This window comes from Embiotoca jacksoni, unplaced genomic scaffold (genome assembly GCF_022577435.1).
Source record: "Embiotoca jacksoni isolate LCO1_2020_lvr unplaced genomic scaffold, fEmbJac1.0.p SCAF_124, whole genome shotgun sequence".
In the NCBI taxonomy this organism is placed as follows: Eukaryota; Metazoa; Chordata; class Actinopteri; family Embiotocidae; genus Embiotoca; species Embiotoca jacksoni.
The window spans coordinates 147328-172327 of NW_027185257.1; the positions used below are offsets into that span (position 1 = coordinate 147328).

At 46.4% G+C, this 25000-nt stretch overlaps 1 protein-coding gene across 2 annotated transcripts in view; it reads right to left on the reverse strand.

The window, feature by feature from the left end:
• Window positions 1-25000, reverse strand: part of ncalda (neurocalcin delta a) — an 86021-nt gene that overhangs the window by 17221 nt on the left and 43800 nt on the right. For both annotated transcript variants that reach the window (XM_069145413.1, XM_069145412.1), the window contains one exon: window positions 1253-1663. In XM_069145413.1, the coding sequence (XP_069001514.1) occupies window positions 1253-1630 (378 nt within the window). In that variant the 5' untranslated portion in view covers window positions 1631-1663. The remainder of the gene's footprint in view (window positions 1-1252; window positions 1664-25000) is intronic.

Consider the following 25000-nt stretch of genomic DNA (forward strand, 5'->3'; position numbering starts at 1 on the left):
ATATCCTTCTTTTTTACAAAATAATAAAGGTTTGATTTGAATTGCTTGCGATCGATTCCATTTCTTTTCCTTGTTTTTTTCTATGACGTCATAAAGAGTGTTTGACAGCATGCAGAGCGTTTAACACGGTCTGGATGTAGTACAGACGTCCTCCTCATCTGTCCAGCATAAGGCAGGTTTTGGCAGCAATAAAGGAAGACAAGCAGGCTTTGACAAAATATGCTAATACTTGTACAAGATAAAACATGAACACAAACATGACAGGACAAGACATAATACAGTCTCAATACAACAGAAGTCACTGACAAGCGTACGTACAGGAGGTGATTTAGCAGCTGTGAGTCGGACTCAGTTTGAGCTCCATTTGTCCTGTAAACTGTGAAGAGCAGATGGAAAAACCATCATTTTCCTTTCTAGATAAGACTAAAAGCCACATTTAAGACGTGGTAATGCCAATGAATCCGTGGCTGGCTTTCATTGGCAGTATAAGGAACATTTCCAATTCATCTAAATGCATCTTTTAAGCACGGTGACATTTCAGTGTTGGCAGTAAATGAGGTCTTGAGGGACAAATCTCTAAGAAATCATGTGTTCGGAGGAGGCACATCCACCTCCATGCCTGTTTGAACTTCCTCTCACCCTGAAGCAGAGCTGGATGTTTCACTCTTCTGTTTTGCTCGTCTGATAAAGAGTGTGTCATGGATACAGTGGCAGCACCGTTAATACGAGCGTCTACAACCTGGTTAACGTGACAGGTAGTCGGTTTCAGCTGACTGGATAACATTCAGTGGTGGAAGAAGTATTCAGGCTCTGTACATGAGCAAAAGTACCAATACAGCAACATAAAAGTGCTCTGTTACAAGTAAAAGTCCTGATTCTTCAATAACGGTACGTAAGTATCAGCAGCAAAATGTTGTAGAAGTATTCAAGTAAAAGTGCTGGTTTGGTCCCTCTGACTGATGTAATATATGTGACATCATTAGATTATGAATACTGAAGCATCCGTGCGTCAGCAGCATGTTACTGTTGTAGCTGCTGCAGGTGGAGCTGGTTTGAACTACTTTAAATCCAGTTTTATATAAAGAAACAGCAGATACATTTAAAGCGTCCATCAGATCTTTACTGAGGAATGAAGGAAAAAAAAATTCCGATCCACAAATCTGTTTTCAGATTTCTGACTTTTTTCCTGTCTGACACCGAAAACGTTTCTTATGCATAGCCAGCATGATAAGTAGCATTAGTACACACTTACCTGTACGATCTCCAGCATCTCAGCTTTACTGATGTACCCGTTCCCGTCCAGGTCATACATACTGAAGGCCCACTTCAGCTTCTGCTCCAGCTTGCCGCGTGACGTCACACTCAGTGCGATGATAAACTCCCGGAAGTCTATTGTCCCGTCGCCGTTGGCGTCAAACGTGCGAAAGACGTGCTCGGCAAACTTTGAAGCGTCTCCGTAGGGGAAGAAGTTCCCGTAGATCTTCTTGAACTCCTCCATGGAGAGGTTCCCGCTGGGGCAGTCCCTCAGGAAGCCCTTGTACCACTCCTGGATCTCGTGCTCGTTGAAGTCGGTGCTCTCCAGCAGGTCCTGCATCACCTCAGGACGGAGCTTGCTGTTCTGCTTCCCCATGTCTGTCGGTCCTGTCAATCACTCGGCTCACAGCTGCGAGACAGAGAAGTGAGACGGTTTGATTTCATGAATAATCAGTTCATGGTGCAATACAGTGAAAGACAGAGATGAAAGCAGTAGAAACAGTTTATTACACACTTATTCTAAATGTTCAGACCTTCAAAATCTGAATCACAAGCTGAATGGAAGTATTAGTTTTTATATATAGACGGATTTCAAAGTGGCATCATCGGAGGACAAAACACACTCTCAACAACAGAGATTTCATGATGAGTCTTTTTCAATTGTCAGTTGAAGAGCGAGTTGAAAAGGCAGCCTGTTGCGTTGCTCCGTCTGCCCTCTCTGGCAAAACCAGACTGAAAACACGACACCAACGGAGACACTGTGCGCTCCTTGTGATTGTACCTGGGAACGAGGCCACCGACACACAGCTCCTTCAACTGGAAGGATTTCATCAGTGGGTCGTATGTTGCCTCATTCAGAGACAGACAGCGACCAGCACACATCGATCTAAAGGATTATTATATCAAACTCTCTTTTACTTTGAAAGGTGTGTTCAGTAATTTGGCTCCACTATAGGATGTTTGTTGTGTAGCCTTGAACCAATGTACACATCAGCTGAATATGAAGTGGACTGGAGCTGCCGACCCATCTGCTGTGTCCTCAAGTGGCTTCGCTGAGGTATGAACAACCCTTTTTTTCAGACTTGCCGTTTATCAGGACTAAAATCACTCCCTTTTACAAACTAATGGAACTTTCCATGGAAAACAGCTCCGTGTACTCTGAGTACACTCGGTGCCATATGCCCGACGCGGCTTTAATTACTCTATAAAATCACTACACGCACCAAACCAGGCTGAGATGCACAGGAAGGAAGAGGTGGTACAGGCAGATGATATGTAAGATGAGCTGCTCAGCAAACCTCCTTCAGATTCAGAGCCTCTTCCTGATCCTGGTACATCAATGTTTGTATGTAACACTTATAATTAAAGCTTTATAATTCCTGTCTGCAGTTGATTTAAATATTCATATATATATCTTGGGTTATTATGAGATCAGATGGACTATCCAGTATTTATAGATCCTGTGCTGCTGTTCCAGTTATAAAATAAATCGTTGAGCAGTTCAATGACATCATGGAAATGTGTTTCAAATCCATAATTTTGAAGTCACCACTAAAGCACAGAGACCTGATTTGATCTGATTGATTTCACCAATTCACAATCAATTGTTTAATTATATGATGGCACTTTTATTCAGTCTTTTTCTGTTAATCCAGACAAACAGGGCAAAGCCAGCTAAATAAAAACAAGGAAGTTTGAGATAAAACATGTCAAGATCACAATGCACACTGAAAATGAAGCAGAATAATATTTCGTAATACTGAGTTGAGTATTAAAATTTGACTGGTTATGACATGGTTATTTCACACAGCTGTGTATATCGTATGTATCGGCATGATTACTTGTTCATGATGACCCAGTGGAAGAGTTGTGTGTCTGTTTTCTATCTCTGGTGACACAAACAGGAAGTGCCTGTTCCTGGTCTCAGAGAGATTGTGCTCTCATTACAAGAACCATCCTCTCAGTGCGCACGTGAGTGTTCATGCTCATATTTTAGTATTTGTATTATCATAAGAACATCAATGCAATTACCACACAAGTATAAGCACTAAAAACGAGTACAGCATATTCAGTAATCTGACCTGCTTTAGAGTTGACGAGTTTAGATGGTGTGCATTTGTGTTCATTGTGTTCAGCTGTGCTGTCAACCTTGCTTCAGCCGTCACTCTAAAAAGTCTCAGGAAATGAGTCATTTATGTCCTCAAAGGCACCATGAGTATGACTGTGCTGTGACAAAACCATAAAACACGACTGCAGAGAGCTTCTTTTTCACATCCATGTGAGTGAGGTCATCTTCAGCGCCACGCTGACTACTACAATCTCATACGGAAAGAAATGAGAAAATAAGAGAGGCTGACAACTCGGCAGTCTGGTCTGATATCGAGGTTAAACCGAGGCTACCACCAAGCTAAAGTCCCACAATGTAAGCGAGGATATCTGAGAAGTGATAACTTATCAGAGTGCTAAACTATCTATTGTTAGAGCCTGATGGAAAAGCTGGAGCTCCAGCGATGCCCTAAATGACAGTAAAGAAAACAGCCGGGTGTCACCGAGCAGCTTCAGAGAGCTCTGATGTCTGGATAGGACAGAATCCCCATCAAGGGGAACAACCGCTGGATTGGCAGGTGAATGAATGGTGGTTTTCTTGGTTTACTTCTATCACAGACTTTTGTTTGCACAGCCAGAAACTGCCCTTCTCACATTTAAACAGAGACAAAACGAGTTAAACAGGCAGCACAGACAGCATATCAACAAGTAAGAGACAACTGGATTCCACTGAATTCATCATGTGGAAATGAATCCAGATAATAATGTAGACTGTAGGATTGCTGGCACAAGTTAAAGAGAAGTGAAAGAGCCGGTATGCTGCTTCAGAAATGCCTGTCAGACGATGAGAAGCCTACAGAAACCCGAGCCCTCCTCCTCCCACTGCTGGATGAGGAAGGTTTGTGTCGACCTGCCGCATGCTGTGATCAACCAGCTGTTCTTTAGAGGAGAAAGTACGCAGGGTTCCTACATCTCTGCCTTTCTGTTTGCAGCACATTTGCTTCTGTTACTTTGATGTGAACAACTGAACGCAGCAGCTGACCGGCTGCTGGGAGACACCGTCCCTGTGTCGAAGCGATCATTGCGTCTCGCCTCTCCGTATGACAGCTGGCTTCTCACTGCACCTCTGAGTGTAACCATTCAGATCAGATGTAAACACTTTCCACTTCAGATGTGGTCAGACATCACGTCTTAACAACTTTCCTTTCCAACCATCTCTGTGCTCTAAGAGTCTGCAGCCACGCTAGCAGCCGAGGCTCTTCTTAAATACAGCGGGGCTTTGAGCTCAATGCTAACATGCTGACATCTGTCAGGCTCTGTGTTTTCCATATTCACCATCTCACTGTCGTTCGGTGCAGCTGAGTCTGATGGGAATGTCACTCGTTTTGCAGGAATTTGGACAAAAATCGAAGCACCGGACAAGTTTTGACCACATGACGAAATGCAAAGACAGAAGTATCGGTGTTGTGGGGATCGTGCTAAAAAGCACCAACACACGGCACTAAATGTGATGCAAAGTCTGTACAGAATCAGAAACGACGACGCACAATGACAACGAGTCTCATGCTTCCGTTCTTGGACTGTATTCAGACATGAAATTGAATTAGTGGGTTTTATCTTTGTTTCCATATTTTATGCTGTTTATCTGCTTTTACATAATCTGCATTTTGTATGAAGTCGACAAGAAAGGAATAGAAGGCCCTCAAAATGAAATGAAAGAGAATCCCAAATCATGAAAAACAAAAGAAAACATCACAGATGTTTTTTTTGGTTTTTTTTTTTATCCTTTAGCCTACAAAAGCAGCTGAACCTGAAAAATTAAAGGTTTGGTATGAAGAGTTGGAAAAAACTGATTGAATGCCAATTACTGCACTGGCAAATGTTGAAGGTGCTGCTACAGCAGGGTGATTACCCTGCAGTCTGCTGCCAAGCTTTTCATCGACTGGGCTCCTCAGCCGTCAGCCTGTCCGCTGCAATAACACCGCCGACACACACACACACACTCATGGCTGTAATTACTGACCTGTCACCTGTTATGACACACTCTATTTCCAGCCTGTACATGTACGTTTGCGCTCACACGTCACACAGCCACGAAGCCCTCTGCTGCTCCTGATGACGAGCTCAGCTGACCGAGGAAGCTGCTGACGACCCGCTGGTGTGTTGACATGGATTATTTTTTATTTTATTGCTGCTTGTCTGTCTGTGTGCGTTTGTGTGTTTGTAATTCTCACCTCTTGAATTCGATTTTTTGGACCACTGGTGTAACTCGGTTTTGTAGCTCTTTCTGTCTTATGACTGGTGTTTGAAATGGTTATTAATGTAGTCAGAGGAGGATCGAAAGATGGACAGATATGAAGACAGATACTGGATGTCTGTGTGCGTCTGTGTTGAAAAGAGAACAAGAGCGAGACAGTGCACTGTACTGTCAGTCAGAAAGTCAGATTGACAGGAGCTAACATTAAAATGAGTGGACACCAGTCTGCGGTTCAGATGGTCAGGTAGCTGCAGAGACCTGTATTTTCTTCTGTTGTTCCAAGAACAGGACATTTGAAATAAAATGTGTAAAACCTTTACTGGTTTCATGTATGTGACTACCTTTTATTAAGCATGCACAGCTTCTTGTACACTTATATTTTAGATTTGGCTGCACAATGTGATTGGCCAACATGTCATACAATGTAGTTCATCAGCCGGTCACGTTTCCTCTTTTGAAGCCGGCCGCAGAGCCATTTCAACGTCGCTTCAACTCACTCCAAACAAACTGATTCATTCAAAGAGCGATTCACTGAAGCCCACGTCGCTCCCGGTGGCAGGTGACCACCTCGCGTGGCACCTCTTGCGGCATCGGTTTGTGAATGTGTGCATGAATGGGTGAATGGGAAATTGTAAAGCGCTAATGTGAAAAGGTGGTCTGTAAGTGCAGACCATTTACCGTTACAACCCGACTCCTTCACACACACGCTCACCGGTTAAGCTGAAGACACTTTCCGGTCACTTCCTCTGTGGACAAAACAATTTCTATGTGAAACACGAGGCCTCTTGACGATGAAAGGCTGTGAGGTGTCAGCGCTGTATGAATACATTTATGAGACAGCTCTCATACACTGATGGGAGAGAGGCAGCGAGAGGGGCAGAGACAACCTGCAGCAGGATGAAAGCACAAAGAGACAATACAGCCTCATATACAGGACACACGTATCTGGATATTTGAATGTTTTCATCTGATACACACTCCTGCCCTCATCAGCCTCTTCTTCCTCTCTTCTTCCTCTCTTCAAAGCTCCCCATCTTTCTGCCATGCCATTCACAAACTGTCTCCTGCACCTTTCTTCTGCCTTATTTCCATCCTCTTCATCCTCAGCTTTATTTCAACCTACACATGTCGAGTTCTCTCTTGTGAAGCAGTTTCACTGCAGTTACCATAGTAACATTCAGCAAAAAATCTCAGCCATTGATGAGCTTTCTGGCTGAGTAGGCTGCATACACATTAGCATCGGCTGCACACTACTCTCAATCACACACACCAAATGAGTGACTGCGATGTGTGTGTGGGTAGTTGTGTTGGTGCAGGAATGTGAGGTGAATAGCAAGTAGCCAACTGTGAATAACTTGTACAAATTCAGAAAGGTATTAAAAATATTCCTCATAGGAGGCAGGCAGTCAAATAAAAATAATAATTGGGACATAAAATGGTCCGACTGTTTCCTTTATTTGAAGCAGTCACTTTAGCCCATTCATTTTAATAAAGTCTTATATTGCCACATTTCCCATAAGGACCTGAGGGGTGTAAAGAGAAACTGTAATGCTGCCATGGATTTAGTGGGTGATATTGTGTTAGTCTGTATTTGTTTCCATTCAACGTAAACCAAATTAGCATTTAGCAGCTGTTTGCAACAGACACGCTGATGGATGTTCTGAGCCCCAAAACATGCAGTGGATCACCTGACCAACTCTCCTGAAATATACTTCACACAGGATTACAGATAACAAAAAAAAACGTGCTCTAAAAGACAGCTCATCCAAAAAGTATTGGTACAATGCCCTATTAGCTTCAGCTCCCCCCCGCCCCCGCCCCCGCCCCCAGTGAAACCCAAAGCAGCAGCTGTTGCAGCGGGTGAAACGGGCTCCAGGTCCAGCTGCACCAGAGTCCTGTGGAGCAGGAATCTCAAACGGAAAAGTCTTGTAAAAGGAGACGTTGGGCCCAAAGTGTAAACAATCCAGTGAACCGAGAGAACGAAGACACGGAAGAGAAACCAATCTCCAACGACGCAAACCTCATGACCACTTTGGGACAAACGATAGCGCTCCTCCGACCGAGCGGCTGAATCTCTTCCCGTCTTCATTTGCAGATGTCAGGAGACGTGTTCTTTTATATGAGGCATATAAAATGCACGCTTCACTGTTTGCCAGTTTCCATCATGTGTTGACTGTAAATTCTGGTATCAACTTACATTTTGAACATTTGAGGAAAACCTGCAGGTGATAAACTTGAAAGTGAATGAGTTGTTTGTGTGGTGAATCGTTTGGAGGAACCCTTTTAGGGCCAAGCAACTGGAAGGACTCACTGGTCGTAATAACAGTCTCACTATTCAAAGCTTAGCAGATAGCAACGGCTTGTCTCAGATGTTTCTCTTGTCCTCTGCCTTCTCTGGTGACGATGGTATTTATAATGGTCCTTTAGCAGCGTCGGAGGCGAATCGCTGCTCCGCACTGTGAAAGACAACCATTAGCGGTGGTAGCTAACCAGCCGTCAGGCTGCGAGTCAGGATGAACGTAGACCTCAACAGTAGACCGCCGTTCATCAGGTTGACTTTACCTTCAAATTCCCCTGATTTCAATCCAATCAAATACGTGTGGGATGTGTTGGAAAACCATCAGTTGGAGTCTCCACCTCACGACCTGCAGCACTTACAACGTCTGCTGCTGACGTCAGACCACAGCACACCTTCACAGGTGACGGGTCACAGCTGTTCTGGCAACACAAGGCCTACCAACACAATCTTAGGCAGGTGGTCTTGATGTTGTGGTTTATTGTTTTATATCTCAAAGGAAATCAAACTTTGCAAAGGAAAACCAAAGCACTTTGGTATGAAACCCCCCAATAAGTATTTGATGCTGACCACAGGGAGGTGATGTGCAACCAGAAAGACATACTTTTGGTTTGTGGAGAGTAAAATGAAAATGAAGAGCCAGCAATATAAGAAAGTTTCCCAGAGCAGGGGGAAGGGGAAAGCTGCTTTCTTTCTTTCTTTTTGGAAACATCTGTACACAGTTCTTCTTGGTGCGAGGCAGCAGAACAATGGACAGCAGGAACAAGAGGGGAGGTGGAGGGGAGGTGGAGAGGAGGTGGGACAGAGACGGACACAAAAATAGAAATTAAAATAAGAAAGAAAATGCTGAATGGGTGGTGACTGGGTCTGCCTACATCCCACTGGGCCTTCGGAGGCACTCTCTGTTGTCTGTTTTCAACCAGGAGGCAATTCAGACAATTTAATAGTTTCATCACTGAAGCAGTGTTTGTTTAAGGAGGCAAATTAGAACCAATGTGCTCATTTTTGGGGTGAAAAGGCAGAATTCCAAAATCATCTTCCAGAAACTGTGAAATCAAAGTTAAAACCTGTAGCCGGTCTGTGTATGAAGACACCAAGATAGAAAACTTCCTGACAATGCTTGGCACCGCGAGGCGAGGTGGGGCACGGAGACGGGCGCTGGCAGACGGCCAGCCAGGAGCTGGATGGATGGAGGGCGACCCAGAGGGGGGGCAGAGGAGCTTGTCCTACTTGGACTACAGACAACTATTCCAGTAGGTGACTCCTTGTTTCTTCCCCGTCCTTTTAGAAAGAAGCTGAACAGACCAGCAACAGACAGACTCTGATTGGAGCTGCTCACTGGTGAGCTCGATCCTGCCCACAGTTGTTATTTTCATCCCTTATACTTTTAAATGGTCTCCTTAGCATTCATTAGGTTGCTATGGCAACAGACCCGCTAGGAGGAAGAGCAGGAGGCAACCGCACATAGTGCCTATTGATTCAGGAGAAAAAGAGAGAACTGGTGAGAAGCACAAGATGACACACTTCCTCTAGTCAATTTCATAATCAGCTGTAAGGTTAGGTAATTTCATGTTTGAAGCTACGGTGCCGAGAGCTGTGGCCAAGCTGAAGGTATTAAACAGTAATTATAACTATTTATCATGGCTTCTTTTTGCCAGCATTAGAAACATCAGCGTGTCCAGACGCAGGACAGCAGCTGCGGCTGCGTGGATCTCCGGTCCTCCTCCTTTGTGCTCAGCAGAAGACGACCCCTGCCTCGGACTCGGAGGTCGTGTCTAATTTGTTTGGCTCCCTGTATGCGGCGCCCTGGCGGGAGCTCTCTGTCTGCCTGGCACCGGATCACTGGACCTGCTTAATTGGTTGGATGACTGATTCCTGGGTCCCAACAGGGGGGGAACAGAAAAGATGTCTGCCTTTCTGTTATTGTGGTTCTTATGGTTCTGTGACCTGCTGTTAAAATTCGCATCCAGTCCCTCCTGCTGATCTCTCCATTCACACACACTGCACACCGTAAACCGCTCTGTGATTGGTCCTTGAATTGAGACAGAGGTAGATTTAGTCCGAGATGGCAGATGCAGACAGCTCTGTTTATCAGCTGCAGCTAGCAAGCTAGTTAAGGTGAATTTAGATTCATGAGCTGGCTCACCCTCTGGCCGTCTCTCTTTATAATGTTAAAACAAGAAGTCAGTGAAGGGGTCTGAGACTGGGACTGAATTCTAACATAAGCCCGTTTGAAAGCTTTGCTTTCATATTTGGACCAACTAGACGGAGGATTGAAAGGTTGTCCAGGTGTGCGTGGCTATCTTGGTTAAGGTTAGTGTAGCAGCATCTGAGGAGATGTTACACAGTGGACCCGTTTTAAATGGAACCTGCAGCCCCGAAAATCCAGAGTTAAAGAGCTGTGTCGTTGCTAATCTATAACTACAATTGGTGTTCAGCGGCGGGATTTAACATGAACCAATAATAACATGTGCTCATGACATTGACTGCATGTATGAAACAAATCTGAGCTTCGTTTTAATCTCACTGCTGGCAGAGTAACAAAAACAAATAAAGAAACTTTCTAGAATCATGTAAATCTTGGCTTCTGCTGCCTGCTTTGCTCTTTTCAGTCCAACTTAATTTTTCTTAGAAGACTGAGAAACTGAAAATAAAAGAATCAACTCGCACATTTAATAACACCTGCGGAGCTCGAATTTCCATTAGCTCTGAGAAAGATGAAGACGGATGGTTGTAAAATATGCCAGAGCTGAACCATAACTGATAAAAGCTGTTCGCAGAGCAACTATAGGAGCAGCTGGAGGATGTGTGTTTGTTACAGGAGTGGCCTCACGTGTAACAGCGCTTTATGAAAGTGGAGACGGGGAAAGAAAAAATGTGACTCGTCCAGAGCCTGGAGATGGTTCTGATTGAAAAATGCCTCTGGGGATGCAGCGAAGCTCACTGTGCTTCCTGTGGTCAAAGAAAAATATAGAAACAGGATATAACATCACGGAAAATAACAAACACAGGGGAAGTTACATCACAGTGTAGGTCAGGGGTCAGGATGAACCCAGGGAACTGGGAGGTGTTGAACACGGAAGGTTTTGGAGCATTAAAATGTCTGCAAAGAAATACTGCTCATCAATTTATTTTAGTTTTCATTTTCTGTGTTGTGCCGAGTAAAGTCAGATTCTGTAAATGTTTGATGTAAGTAGAATATGTTGTATAATTACAATTATGTTGTAGATTAGTTGTGCTGCTTTAATCTATACATCAGTGACTCAATCTGTAGCCGAGACAAGAACATTTAAATATTCATGTACGGCTTTAAGTGTGCAAAAGTCCTCAGCACACATGGATGCTTTATGTTTCTGGGAGCAGCAACAACGCTATTTGTTTAACAGAAGAGAAGTTATCATCTGATACACCGAGAACACAACAGAAGGCAATACAGAAACATAGAAAACATAACAATAAAAAGAGATAAAAGTAAAGCAAAGGCTCTCAACAATAAAAACAAATCCTAAAAAAGAGGGAGTGAAGAGTCACAGCTTATTTGCCTGGTTTTAAAATTGAGATCATTCATATTTAAGTGCAGATTAAAATAGAATGAGGTGGAATTAGGTACATTGATGTTGTTGTACACAAGCCAAGATAATTTCTCACAAAGGTGTTACCAGGAATGAAAAATATCTATTTATGGATAATTCTTTTCATATCAGTCACTGATAAAAAAAAAAATGTCCCCTCGGGGATTAATAAAGTATATACCTACCTACCTACCTACCTACCTAACGCAGATTTTTTGGCAAAGCTTCACATCGACCTCCTGAGTTGATGTTAGGAGATATTTTCTCTTCCATCCGTGGCTTCTGTCCATGTTTTCCACATGTCTCATGTTCGTAGTGGCTTAATAATTCATTAATTCATAAACTGGGTTTAATGAAGGTTGGTGAGTTAACGGTTAAATTCTTTTCCTTTTACTATCACTGGCATGTGGCATTGTAAATATTTTCACATTGACGTACTAATGAGAACATTATACTGACAGCAGCTTTACAGAAACACGTTGTCAGGCTGCAGCAGATATTTACACCGTCATGATTTCCTGGAGAGAAATGAAAATATAACGCTTTCATCAGTAAATATATTGACCAAGCAGACACAGAAGTCTCCGTTTGTCCTTCAGTGAGAGATAAAAGCTGAGGAACCATGAAAAGGCACAAGGTTACCGCCCCAGATGATCAAACAGAACAAATGACACATTCAGCCATTATTCAACGGTGTGAGTGGGAAGCAGCGGCGGCGGCCTGCAGTGAGAGGTCGCTGCGTCTGCAATCATTAACTACAACTCTGTTGTCTGTTTCTGCCAGTAAACAAAACGCTGCAACGGTACGCGCTTATGATAGAAGAAATAGATATCGGAGAGTCGTGCTCATTCGAAGCTGCTGTGGTAACGGCCTTTCTGGAGACAATAGGCCAGATGATGTGTGCATGTTCCTCACTGTGTCTTTCAGTTTACGCTCGGTTTGGTTTCACATCTCTAACTTTACTGTTTTGGTTCAATCTCTCAGCTTTCTGTGAACTTCTGGCCTCATGGAGGCTCAATCGACAGCAGCTAGCTGGTGTAGCTGGCTAAGAGCCAGAGATCTCTTAGGCAGTTGCCGGAAACCGAGCAGAGCCGAAGTCAGTGTGAATATTGGACAGGCTGTGTTCAGATTGACGATAAAAATCAGCAAATCTGATCAAAATCTGATTTCACAGATTGACTGAAGTGATCCGATCCGATCCGAGTGTCAGTCCTCCACCTTTTTTCGTCTGAGCCACATTGGTTGCTCTGTGTTCATACACCAGTCCATGTTCACAGTATCAGCAGGGAAAACTGATTTCATTGATTTCTGTTTGTTAATAAACTTCATATTCACGTGCTCAAAATGTGCTGTGTACTGTCGATGTGACCTCAGGTGGTGTCACAATTTGCTCAACAATTTCTGCCAAATTTAATGATCATGACTACTACATCGGATTACAAGATTTTTTTGCATAACTGTGATGAGGTACCGTTATCTACCGGATTAGCCAACAACAGGAGCAGTGCAGGAGTCTCGAAACGGATATCGTGCTGAAGTCAGAGTGGCAAAGAGCTGCTGATGTATTCACATATAGTATCACAACACTCAGAATGAATAGATGAATCTCCTACATCTTTGTGGTGACACTTATCAAACATCAACCACCAGATTTGTAAATTAAATTCACATAGTGTATCAAATATATTTTCTATATTCATACAATTCAGTTGAATTGTGTCAATCTCTTCTGTAGAAATACACGAGACATGAGGTTTTAAGGACACGCTGAATGTTGATACTGACTGCAGAAGGACTGAACACCCAGGAGGAAGTTGCTGTGTAGATAACTAATCGCACAATATGAAAGCATAATATAAACAGTGAGGGAAAGTCCTCACACAGCGTCTGTCATATCTGCAGAAAAGATATTCATAACCAGCATCAGTGAAGCTCTGATGTGTGCGGGCTCACAGCCTCTATCTGTATTTGTGAACCGCTGCGACGACAACACACGCGTGAACATAACAAGAAAGAACTCTTCTTCATCCCTCATCTTCATTTCTGACAGCTCACAATAAATGCACAACTTCAGAAAGCAATTTCCAACCAGATATTGCATTCAAGGGAGTTTTAAGTGACAATACAGTGATAGCGCTCTCCTCCTTTCGCCTCACATACCCCAGTAAGGCAGTAATGCATCCTGCCTGCCAAAGATCTCCGCGAGCACTGAGGAATTCTAAGTAGTTGTGTATCTGAGCTCCCTCATCCCCGAGCTGCCACACTGTTATTTGCAACACTCCCTTTGGGAAATAATTCACAGGCTATATTATGAGTGAGTCAGTATCTCGCCGAGGGGCTCAGAGCTCCACGTGAAATGTAGAAAAACAATGTGAACAGTATCAAATCAAAATTCTTATGAAGCACATTTCATCATGTGTTCTCTCTCCCGACCACCCACATTACATTTAATGCCAATTCTATTCATTTTCTAATAGTTGCTCTCCCACAAAAACAACCCTGAATCTATTTAGGCAGAGTGACTTCGACACATTCATACACGATGAGTGTTCAGTAAACCAGCACCAAATCTTCTCTGACGAAGTCTGCACGGCGGCCGGAGAATATTCTGCCTCGTTGACATGTCCTATTGTCAGCCAGTGTGATGCTATGCAGTGCGTTACGTTCCTACCGAGCAGGTCTGAAAGCAGCTGGTTGGTCACAAACGATCCGACAACTAACGACAGGAATATATTGAATGTTTTTGATGAACTTGTGACTTATGTTGTTTTTCTGTTTGTCTTTCGGTTCTTTCTCTTCACTGTGTTCAGCCACACTTTGTATGACAAATGATTTTTTTTAAATTTTTATTTCTGATGAATCTTTCCTGATTAATCTAATAATATACAAAATATATCTAAAAAATATTATGTTTTTTCGATCACTTGTTTTATCTGAGTCCAAAACCCAGAATATTCAGTTTACTATGAGATAAAACATAAAAAAGCAAACAGATGTTTACTGTTGACATCGAGCTCAGCTTCCAGACTCACGTTGGTTTCCCTTTGGGTAAAGTTTGTGGCTGATACCTGGTGCTGTTTTTGGTAAAACCTCCGTTGAAGCTTCAAGTGAGTAAAGCCGATACTAAAAGGTGACAAATATAAACTGTGCAGACCACTGAATCATCACAATCACTGCGTCAGTGTGCACGACTCAGGACATCCTGCACAAACCTGCCACAGCTCACCAGCCAAACTACCACAGCGGCCGACGCTCTTATGGATTCACTGGACTGCTCGATTAATTGTGACCCACCGAACATGGCGTGGTCCGTCGAGGAGGTGCAGACGTTCCTCTGTTTGGTTGCTGGCAAAAGGATCCAGCGGAAGTACCTGGTGGCAAAAGCCAATACTGTAGAGTCCTGCAGGGTGGAGCCGGTACCGGCAATGGAAAAGGGGGACTCGGCCACGTCTAATAAATACTTTAAGATTTAAAGGCAACAGTGCAACATTTATCTCACTCATTATTCTTTTTTATTTATTTTATCAGCAACATATCCTGAATTGGCCAACAGTCGCAGGAAGTTTTCCTGCTTTGTCTCGAACACTTATTTTTAAAAACACATTGACTACAGCCATTCAAATCTCCTGTTGATATCATCCTCTCTCGCACTACATGAAGTACAAACCTCAGACAGCAGTCAATGAAAGTTGCATCACGTGGATTATTTCCTATTTAGTTTGAACCAATGAACATCCAGCTTCCTTTTGTAAAGAACATAAATACAGAACTTGGACAGTTTCATCGTGTCTCCATGCGTCACAGTGTGAGAAATGAATCTGAAGAAGGACTCACACACAAATCCATTTATGGCAGGAATGTCTGCTGACCACAAATTAAACTAACTCCAGAAAGAAATATGGAATTATTTAACGAAGGGAACAAACAACCAAACAGTCGATGGAGAATGCAGCACACATGACAATTAAAGACAAAAAGTTTACTTTTGTTTTGATGACTTGATAATGAAGATCCTTTAAATCCAATATTGAAACAAAGTGGTCATGATAATTGATTTGCAGTATGATTAGTATACAGGAAATTTTGACCACGAATGTAAATGAATGAAATGGAGGGAGTGACGAGTCGTGAGCATTAAATCACTCAAATAACCTCCGTTATGTAGAACCAGAAGATTTCCCAGTAAACTCCCTGACAAGTATTCTGTAGAAAGCAACAGCTCACAGAAGAACTTCTTTTGTCTCTCGTGTCCAGCATGACGTGACAGCATGTGTGAATTCCACTCTGCCGCTAAAAATAGAACATCTGTTTCCCATAGTTCCTCCAAACCGATGCATGGGAGCCTATAGGTCGAGGCTACCCATTAAAGATGATGTGTGCAGGCGACTGTCCCATTATGTGGGGCCTTTGAGCTGCAGGCGATCCCTCACAGCTTTCTGCACCCCATTGGGGCCGAATCTCAGCCGAATGACCTGCGACTCCTTCACACAGACGCACACATCGGCGAATGACAAAGAGCACGGCGGACCAGCTGTCCCTCGAAGCCATCTCCAACATGTGTCTGTCTGCGAGCACTCACTCAACTTGGATGTCACAGAGACGAATGCTTTCACAGCGGATGGAGAGTAAAATGATTTATAACGGCTGCTCTGGAGTCTATCTTTTTGTTTAAGTTTCAGCTCTTCCTGTTCTCTCATGTCCAGTGTCTCCTGCCTAAACCACGGGTACGGCTACATCTCGGGGTGAAATAAAACCGACATCATATATGAAATCCTTTTGGTTCTCTACATGTTGGCCGTATAAGCCCCACTATTAAAAACTCTTGGTCCAACACTACACTGTTAAAAAAAAAAAAATCTGTGAACTGATTAAACATTTCAATAAGTTTGTGTGATGTCATCCTTCTGAATGCATTTCTTACTCTTGATAATCTGTGCAGAGTCCCGGACCACAGCGGCTCTAGATTGCTGGAAGCAGCTCTATTCAGACAGACAGGCTTTGGAACATCCCTCTTGATCCACAAACAATCAAATATAATTACAACAATGAAATGCAGAGCTTTGGAAAAGCCCGTGTGAATGCTCATGAAAACAACAACTGATATGAAACACATCCTTGATGTTTGAAATCTCAAGTAAAGGATGAATTCTGGCTCTTTTTGGTGGTTTCCTGAGAGTAAATTACATTTTTCCAACAGCAGTGGACTCTGAAAACTCATGGTTACATACACAGCGGGGATGACGGCGACTGCAGACCTCTGATGGGTCAGCCGGAACTGCTTTGAGTTTTGTTCCAGTGCTGGCAGTGTTAGTTGACAGTGAGGATAACATGGTGAAGGTTCAAGAGAGGCTGAATCATGTTTCATTTCACAGAGTGTAATGACAACAAACTGCCATCTAATGAATGCATGACACATCCATCTACTGACAGTCAGTGAGTAAGCACACTTCACCCAGAGGGAGCTTAAGACTCAAGCCACAACACCTCGGTAGGGGAGTATAATTGTCTTTTAAAAGTCCTGCTACTTTTTGTTGTGACCTTTATGATGAGTGCAGATGAAGTGGTGAAAAGTGTCACCGCCGGGTGAGTCCATTAATCAGTGACCGACATTCCCACGCTTTAGTCAGATGGGTTTTTAAGCACCTGCTCCTTTGGTGAAGTTAAGACTTTACACTGCACAAACACAGGGATATGAGTGTAACACATTTTAATTCAGTGTGAGTGAGACTGCTGCTATCGCTGAATATGCATCAGTGCCTCCAGGATTTCGCGGAGTTCTGGCGCGCTTAAAAAACAGTGATGCAACCAGCGAAGTTCTACGTGACTTTTTTCGCGGTACAATTGCATGAATTGGAAAAAATTGTGAATGAGGAGGTGTTTTTGTTGATAAAGCAAGTTTGGTTTGGAAATGCTTCGTGTGTGCTGTAATGCCTTCAGCAGAGTTTCAATTGAGGAATTTCAGTCTTAAGAAATTGCAGAATTTTGCAAAATTGCAGGCTCCTGCAACGATTCCTGAGATTGGTTGAGATTGAGGCTGAGATTTGCAAAGTCATTGTGATCACGTGATGGTGATATTAACTGGAGGGACTGGTATACTAATGCACAACTGAATATTCAGCCAGTGAAGGTTTCGCAGTGTTTGACACCAGGAGCAGAGGCGTGCTCCACAGCTGGGTGTTTATGTGACATTTTTAAAACTGTTTCCACTTCAAATTAAAGCCCTGCTACACTGAACACTTATTTTTTCGCTCCATTAAACAAACTGTGGACTTCTTGACCATTAATGGAATGGAATGATGTTTTGATGAACATGTGCCTTTAAGGATTTTATGCTATTGTCTACCATCTGTGCATGAGGATGTCCACATCCACGCATCATTACACATTCCTGCTGACAGAGAAATGGAAACGAAGCCTCGAAATTAAAGTCATACTCTGGAATATTTTTATTGTATTAAACATCTGTTACGTTCTATCGTACGTACACATACGTACTATCTAACACTACAGGAGGTAACACAGGGGTGATGGAGTCTGTGGCCCACTGATTAAAACCTTTGCATTTGCAGCATTGACTGAAACGAGCTCGGTGTGTCGGCGGCAACATTCTCCGATAAAATCACAAGCAACGAACAGTTAGTGACGCGTTTTCCATCATGAAGCAGTGGTTGCTCCCCCGGAGAGGGCAGGCAGAGCTACACAACAGGTTTGCTCTTTAACTGACTGACATCACACAACCAGCACTGTTTGGACCTCTGAGAAGTGAAGTCCAAAAACACAGCTGTAATTACAGCTTATTGCCACAGGGGCCGCGAAAGAGAACAAAACAGTAATTCGTCTGCATTCGTATCACATTTTTTCAGTACTTTCCAGCTGTTTCTAACAATAATTGCAAATAAGATAATTAATAGAATTAATGTAACCAAGACCAATACAAAAAAGTAAACAACATGATATGAACAAAATATGGATTCTTATTTAAGCCTCTTGCTCGTTGAGAGATGAGTTTCCAGTGTTTTTATCAGTTGGACAGTCTGAACAGCTTCATGCATCCACTGTCAATCACACTTTAGTTTAGAGGTGAGTAACGTCCCTCGATAGCTCACAATAACATACAGAAAAAAAAAATACTCAAGGCCTCTATAAATGAAATGTAAGACTGTTAAAACCTTTCTGAAGGAACTGATTATAGTGCTAACGGATGGGCTGATGGATGTCTTCAGCAATCGGAAAAATCTCTTTCACTGAACAGTTGAACACATCAAAGGCAGCGTCCCCGACTCCGTGATAGTCTCCTGGTTTTGAATACGCTTCACCACTGAGCAGCAGTTACTTAACACCTGATAAGAAAGTGAGAGGAATCCATACGGTGTCGGCCTCTTCTCTTATCTTGGAGTATATTTCGCACTTAAACTCCTTCTTTCTATTTCTCTCTGTTTCTGTCGGCCTCTGCTCATAAATCCGCAGTTACATAAACTGCCTTCAAGTTAGTTTCCACCTGAGTTACATGAGAGTCCCTTAAGTACAAAACAGGATGTTACAGAAGCCTAGTTCATACGGTTCAGCGAAGTTTGTGTGTAGCAGAATTAAACGGTTCTCTCCAGGTTTTTAAACGGATGTGGGCATAAACACGTTGCTCAAATGTCTCTGTGAATGTGTGGGCTTGGCTGCAGGAACACTGGAGAAGAGAAGAGTCCACTTTCTCCATGAACTACCTTAAATCAATTAGGACCCAATGCAGCACACGCACACGCACACCCGCACACGCACACCCACACGCACACGCACACCCACACAGACGCACACGCACACCTACACACATAAACTAGTCACGCCGTGTTTACACTCACCTGGACTGCAGATAACTTTAATCACATACGTGGAACAGAAACCCACTCAGTGATATGCACACAAGCAAATCTACTGTCATCCAGCTGCAACCACACAGACACACACGGACACACACTGACACACACGGACACACACTGACACACACTGACACACACTGACACACACGGACACACACGGACACACACAGACACACACTGACACACACTGACACACACGGACACACACAGACACACACTGACACACACTGACACACACGGACACACACGGACACACACGGACGCACACGGACGCACACGGACGCACACCGACGCACACGGACACACACCGACGCACACAGACGCACACCGACGCACACCGACACACACCGACACACACGGACACACACGGACACACACGGACACACACGGACGCACACGGACGCACACGGACGCACACCGACGCACACGGACACACACCGACGCACACCGACGCACACCGACGCACACCGACACACACCGACACACACCGACGCACACCGACGCACACGGACACACACGGACACACACCGACGCACACCGACACACACCGACACACACGGACACACACGGACACACACGGACACACACGGACACACACGGACGCACACGGACGCACACAGACGCACACCGACGCACACCGACACACACCGACACACACGGACACACACGGACACACACGGACACACACCGACGCACACGGACGCACACGGACGCACACGGACGCACACGGACACACACCGACACACACGGACACACACGGACGCACACGGACGCACACGGACGCACACGGACACACACGGACACACACGGACGCACACGGACGCACACCGACACACACGGACACACACGGACACACACAGACGCACACCGACGCACACCGACACACACGGACACACACGGACACACACGGACGCACACGGACGCACACGGACGCACACCGACGCACACGGACACACACCGACGCACACAGACGCACACCGACGCACACCGACACACACCGACACACACCGACACACACGGACACACACGGACACACACGGACACACACGGACACACACGGACGCACACGGACGCACACGGACGCACACCGACGCACACGGACACACACCGACGCACACAGACGCACACCGACGCACACCGACACACACCGACACACACCGACGCACACCGACGCACACGGACACACACGGACACACACCGACGCACACCGACACACACCGACACACACGGACACACACGGACACACACGGACGCACACGGACGCACACGGACGCACACAGACGCACACCGACGCACACCGACACACACCGACACACACCGACACACACGGACACACACGGACACACACGGACACACACCGACGCACACGGACGCACACGGACGCACACGGACGCACACGGACACACACCGACACACACGGACACACACGGACACACACGGACGCACACGGACGCACACGGACGCACACGGACGCACACGGACGCACACGGACGCACACCGACACACACGGACACACACGGACACACACAGACGCACACCGACGCACACGGACACACACGGACACACACGGACACACACGGACGCACACGGACACACACCGACGCACACCGACGCACACGGACACACACGGACACACACGGACACACACGGACACACACCGACACACACGGACGCACACGGACACACACGGACACACACGGACACACACGGACACACACGGACACACACTGACACACACGGACACACACCGACACACACGGACACACACGGACGCACACGGACGCACACGGACGCACACGGACGCACACGGACGCACACGGACACACACGGACACACACGGACACACACTGACACACACTGACACACACAGACACACACTGACACACACTGACACACACGGACACACACGGACACACACGGACGCACACGGACGCACACGGACGCACACCGACGCACACGGACACACACCGACGCACACCGACGCACACCGACGCACACGGACACACACGGACACACACCGACGCACACCGACACACACCAACACACACGGACACACACGGACACACACGGACACACACGGACGCACACGGACGCACACGGACGCACACGGACACACACGGACGCACACGGACGCACACAGACGCACACCGACGCACACCGACACACACGGACACACACGGACACACACGGACACACACGGACGCACACGGACACACACCGACACACACCGACGCACACAGACGCACACCGACGCACACGGACACACACGGACACACACGGACACACACCGACACACACGGACGCACACGGACACACACCGACACACACGGACACACACGGACACACACTGACACACACTGACACACACGGACACACACGGACACACACCGACACACACGGACACACACGGACGCACACGGACGCACACGGACGCACACCGACACACACGGACACACACGGACACACACGGACACACACGGACACACACGGACACACACGGACGCACACCGACGCACACCGACACACACGGACACACACGGACACACACGGACGCACACGGACGCACACGGACGCACACCGACGCACACGGACACACACCGACGCACACAGACGCACACCGACGCACACCGACACACACCGACACACACCGACACACACGGACACACACGGACACACACGGACACACACGGACACACACGGACGCACACGGACGCACACGGACGCACACCGACGCACACGGACACACACCGACGCACACAGACGCACACCGACGCACACCGACACACACCGACACACACCGACGCACACCGACGCACACGGACACACACGGACACACACCGACGCACACCGACACACACCGACACACACGGACACACACGGACACACACGGACGCACACGGACGCACACGGACGCACACAGACGCACACCGACGCACACCGACACACACCGACACACACCGACACACACGGACACACACGGACACACACGGACACACACCGACGCACACGGACGCACACGGACGCACACGGACGCACACGGACACACACCGACACACACGGACACACACGGACGCACACGGACGCACACGGACGCACACGGACGCACACGGACGCACACGGACGCACACGGACGCACACGGACGCACACGGACGCACACCGACACACACGGACACACACGGACACACACAGACGCACACCGACGCACACGGACACACACGGACACACACGGACACACACGGACGCACACGGACACACACCGACACACACCGACGCACACCGACGCACACGGACACACACGGACACACACGGACACACACGGACACACACCGACACACACGGACGCACACGGACACACACCGACACACACGGACACACACGGACACACACGGACACACACTGACACACACGGACACACACCGACACACACGGACACACACGGACGCACACGGACGCACACGGACGCACACGGACGCACACGGACGCACACGGACACACACGGACACACACGGACACACACGGACACACACTGACACACACTGACACACACGGACACACACAGACACACACTGACACACACTGACACACACGGACACACACGGACACACACGGACGCACACGGACGCACACGGACGCACACCGACGCACACGGACACACACCGACGCACACCGACGCACACCGACGCACACGGACACACACGGACACACACCGACGCACACCGACACACACCGACACACACGGACACACACGGACACACACGGACACACACGGACACACACGGACGCACACGGACGCACACGGACACACACGGACACACACGGACGCACACAGACGCACACCGACGCACACCGACACACACGGACACACACGGACACACACGGACACACACGGACGCACACGGACACACACCGACACACACCGACGCACACAGACGCACACCGACGCACACGGACACACACGGACACACACGGACACACACGGACACACACCGACACACACGGACGCACACGGACACACACCGACACACACGGACACACACGGACACACACTGACACACACGGACACACACGGACACACACCGACACACACGGACACACACGGACGCACACGGACGCACACGGACGCACACGGACGCACACCGACACACACGGACACACACGGACACACACGGACACACACGGACACACACGGACACACACGACACACACGGACACACACGGACACACACCGACACACACGGACACACACGGACACACACGGACACACACCGACACACACGGACACACACGGACACACACGGACACACACCGACACACACGGACACACACGGACACACACGACACACACGGACACACACCGACACACACGGACACACACGGACACACACGGACACACACGGACACACACGGACACACTTTGAAACTCCCATAGACACACAGAGGTGATGTGGTCGGTCTGTTCTGATGCTAATAACTGCAGAGCAGAAGAAACACACCAGCAGCCTCAGAACTAGTTGCCTCAAACAAATGTCAATGAATGATGTATTTCTGTATTATTGTACTGTCTGCTGCAGAGTTTTAATTTGCCTAAAATCCACAATGTTGCAGAAAAGCCCAAAAATTGCTTGATATATTCTTGAATTCCTGAAAGTGGATCACGGTCTATCATTAGAGGATGCGTGTCATGGCGTGATGGTGTTGGACAGAACACATCAGGGACTTTTTGGGGGCTAATTTGTTCTTTTAGATATGTGATGACAACAAGAGAGAGACAGACTGGAAATTGTCGTTGTGCAATTTGGCCAATAGACGCAATTAACCATCGATTTCAAACAACCACGCACATGTCAATTTGATTTCAGAGCAAAATACCCCTCTTCAATATGTGCATCCTCTCCAACGTGCTGGTCTGTTAACACACACATGCAAACCCCAAAATGAGAAACATGAAAACAAAGTGTTATGTTGTTGGACAGAAATGAAGACAAGCATCACATCACTTTTCTGTCCCTTCACTCAAAATGGCTTCTTGTGCAACTCCATGCAGCTCCTTTAAGAAGAGGGTGAGACTTTTTTTTTAAAGAAGTACCTCCAGGCTTACAGGACATCAGGAACAGCTGATGTGAACACTACACTTGAGTATGACTGATGTGTGCATTAAAATGTAGACTGCATAAATTATTAAGTGTCAAAATTCATATGACTTTTAGTCTTCTTCTAAGGTCCCTCTGTCCTCCTGACTGAGGATGAAAAGCAGGAGTGAATTGTTCCTTTAAGTCAACCATTTATCTGCCTGATCTTTATCTTATCTAATGCTGCTCACTGAGTACGGTATTATGTCACAACAACCTTTCACTAAAACCAAGCCATAAATCCAATCTAATTAACACAGCAGATGCTAATTTGTGTCCTAATCTTCTGCACTGCACTAAAAATGTAATTAGATTGACTCTAAATATATATTTGGGACTGGGATACTTCAGATAGAATAGAGGGACCTGTTACATGCTATTGGCTGGCCTCCACTTCATTAAGGTGGATGAGGGAGGCGCTGCTGAGGAGGGAGACAAAGAGATAAAGTCTCACAGCAGTTGAGAAGCAGTGAGGGAGAAGACAGAATGAGAAAGTTGGGAGTGGATCCAAACCACTTGTTATCCACATTTCCCTTTCTTTGGGGCTAAATGCAAGCTGGCATGCTTTTGTTGGAGG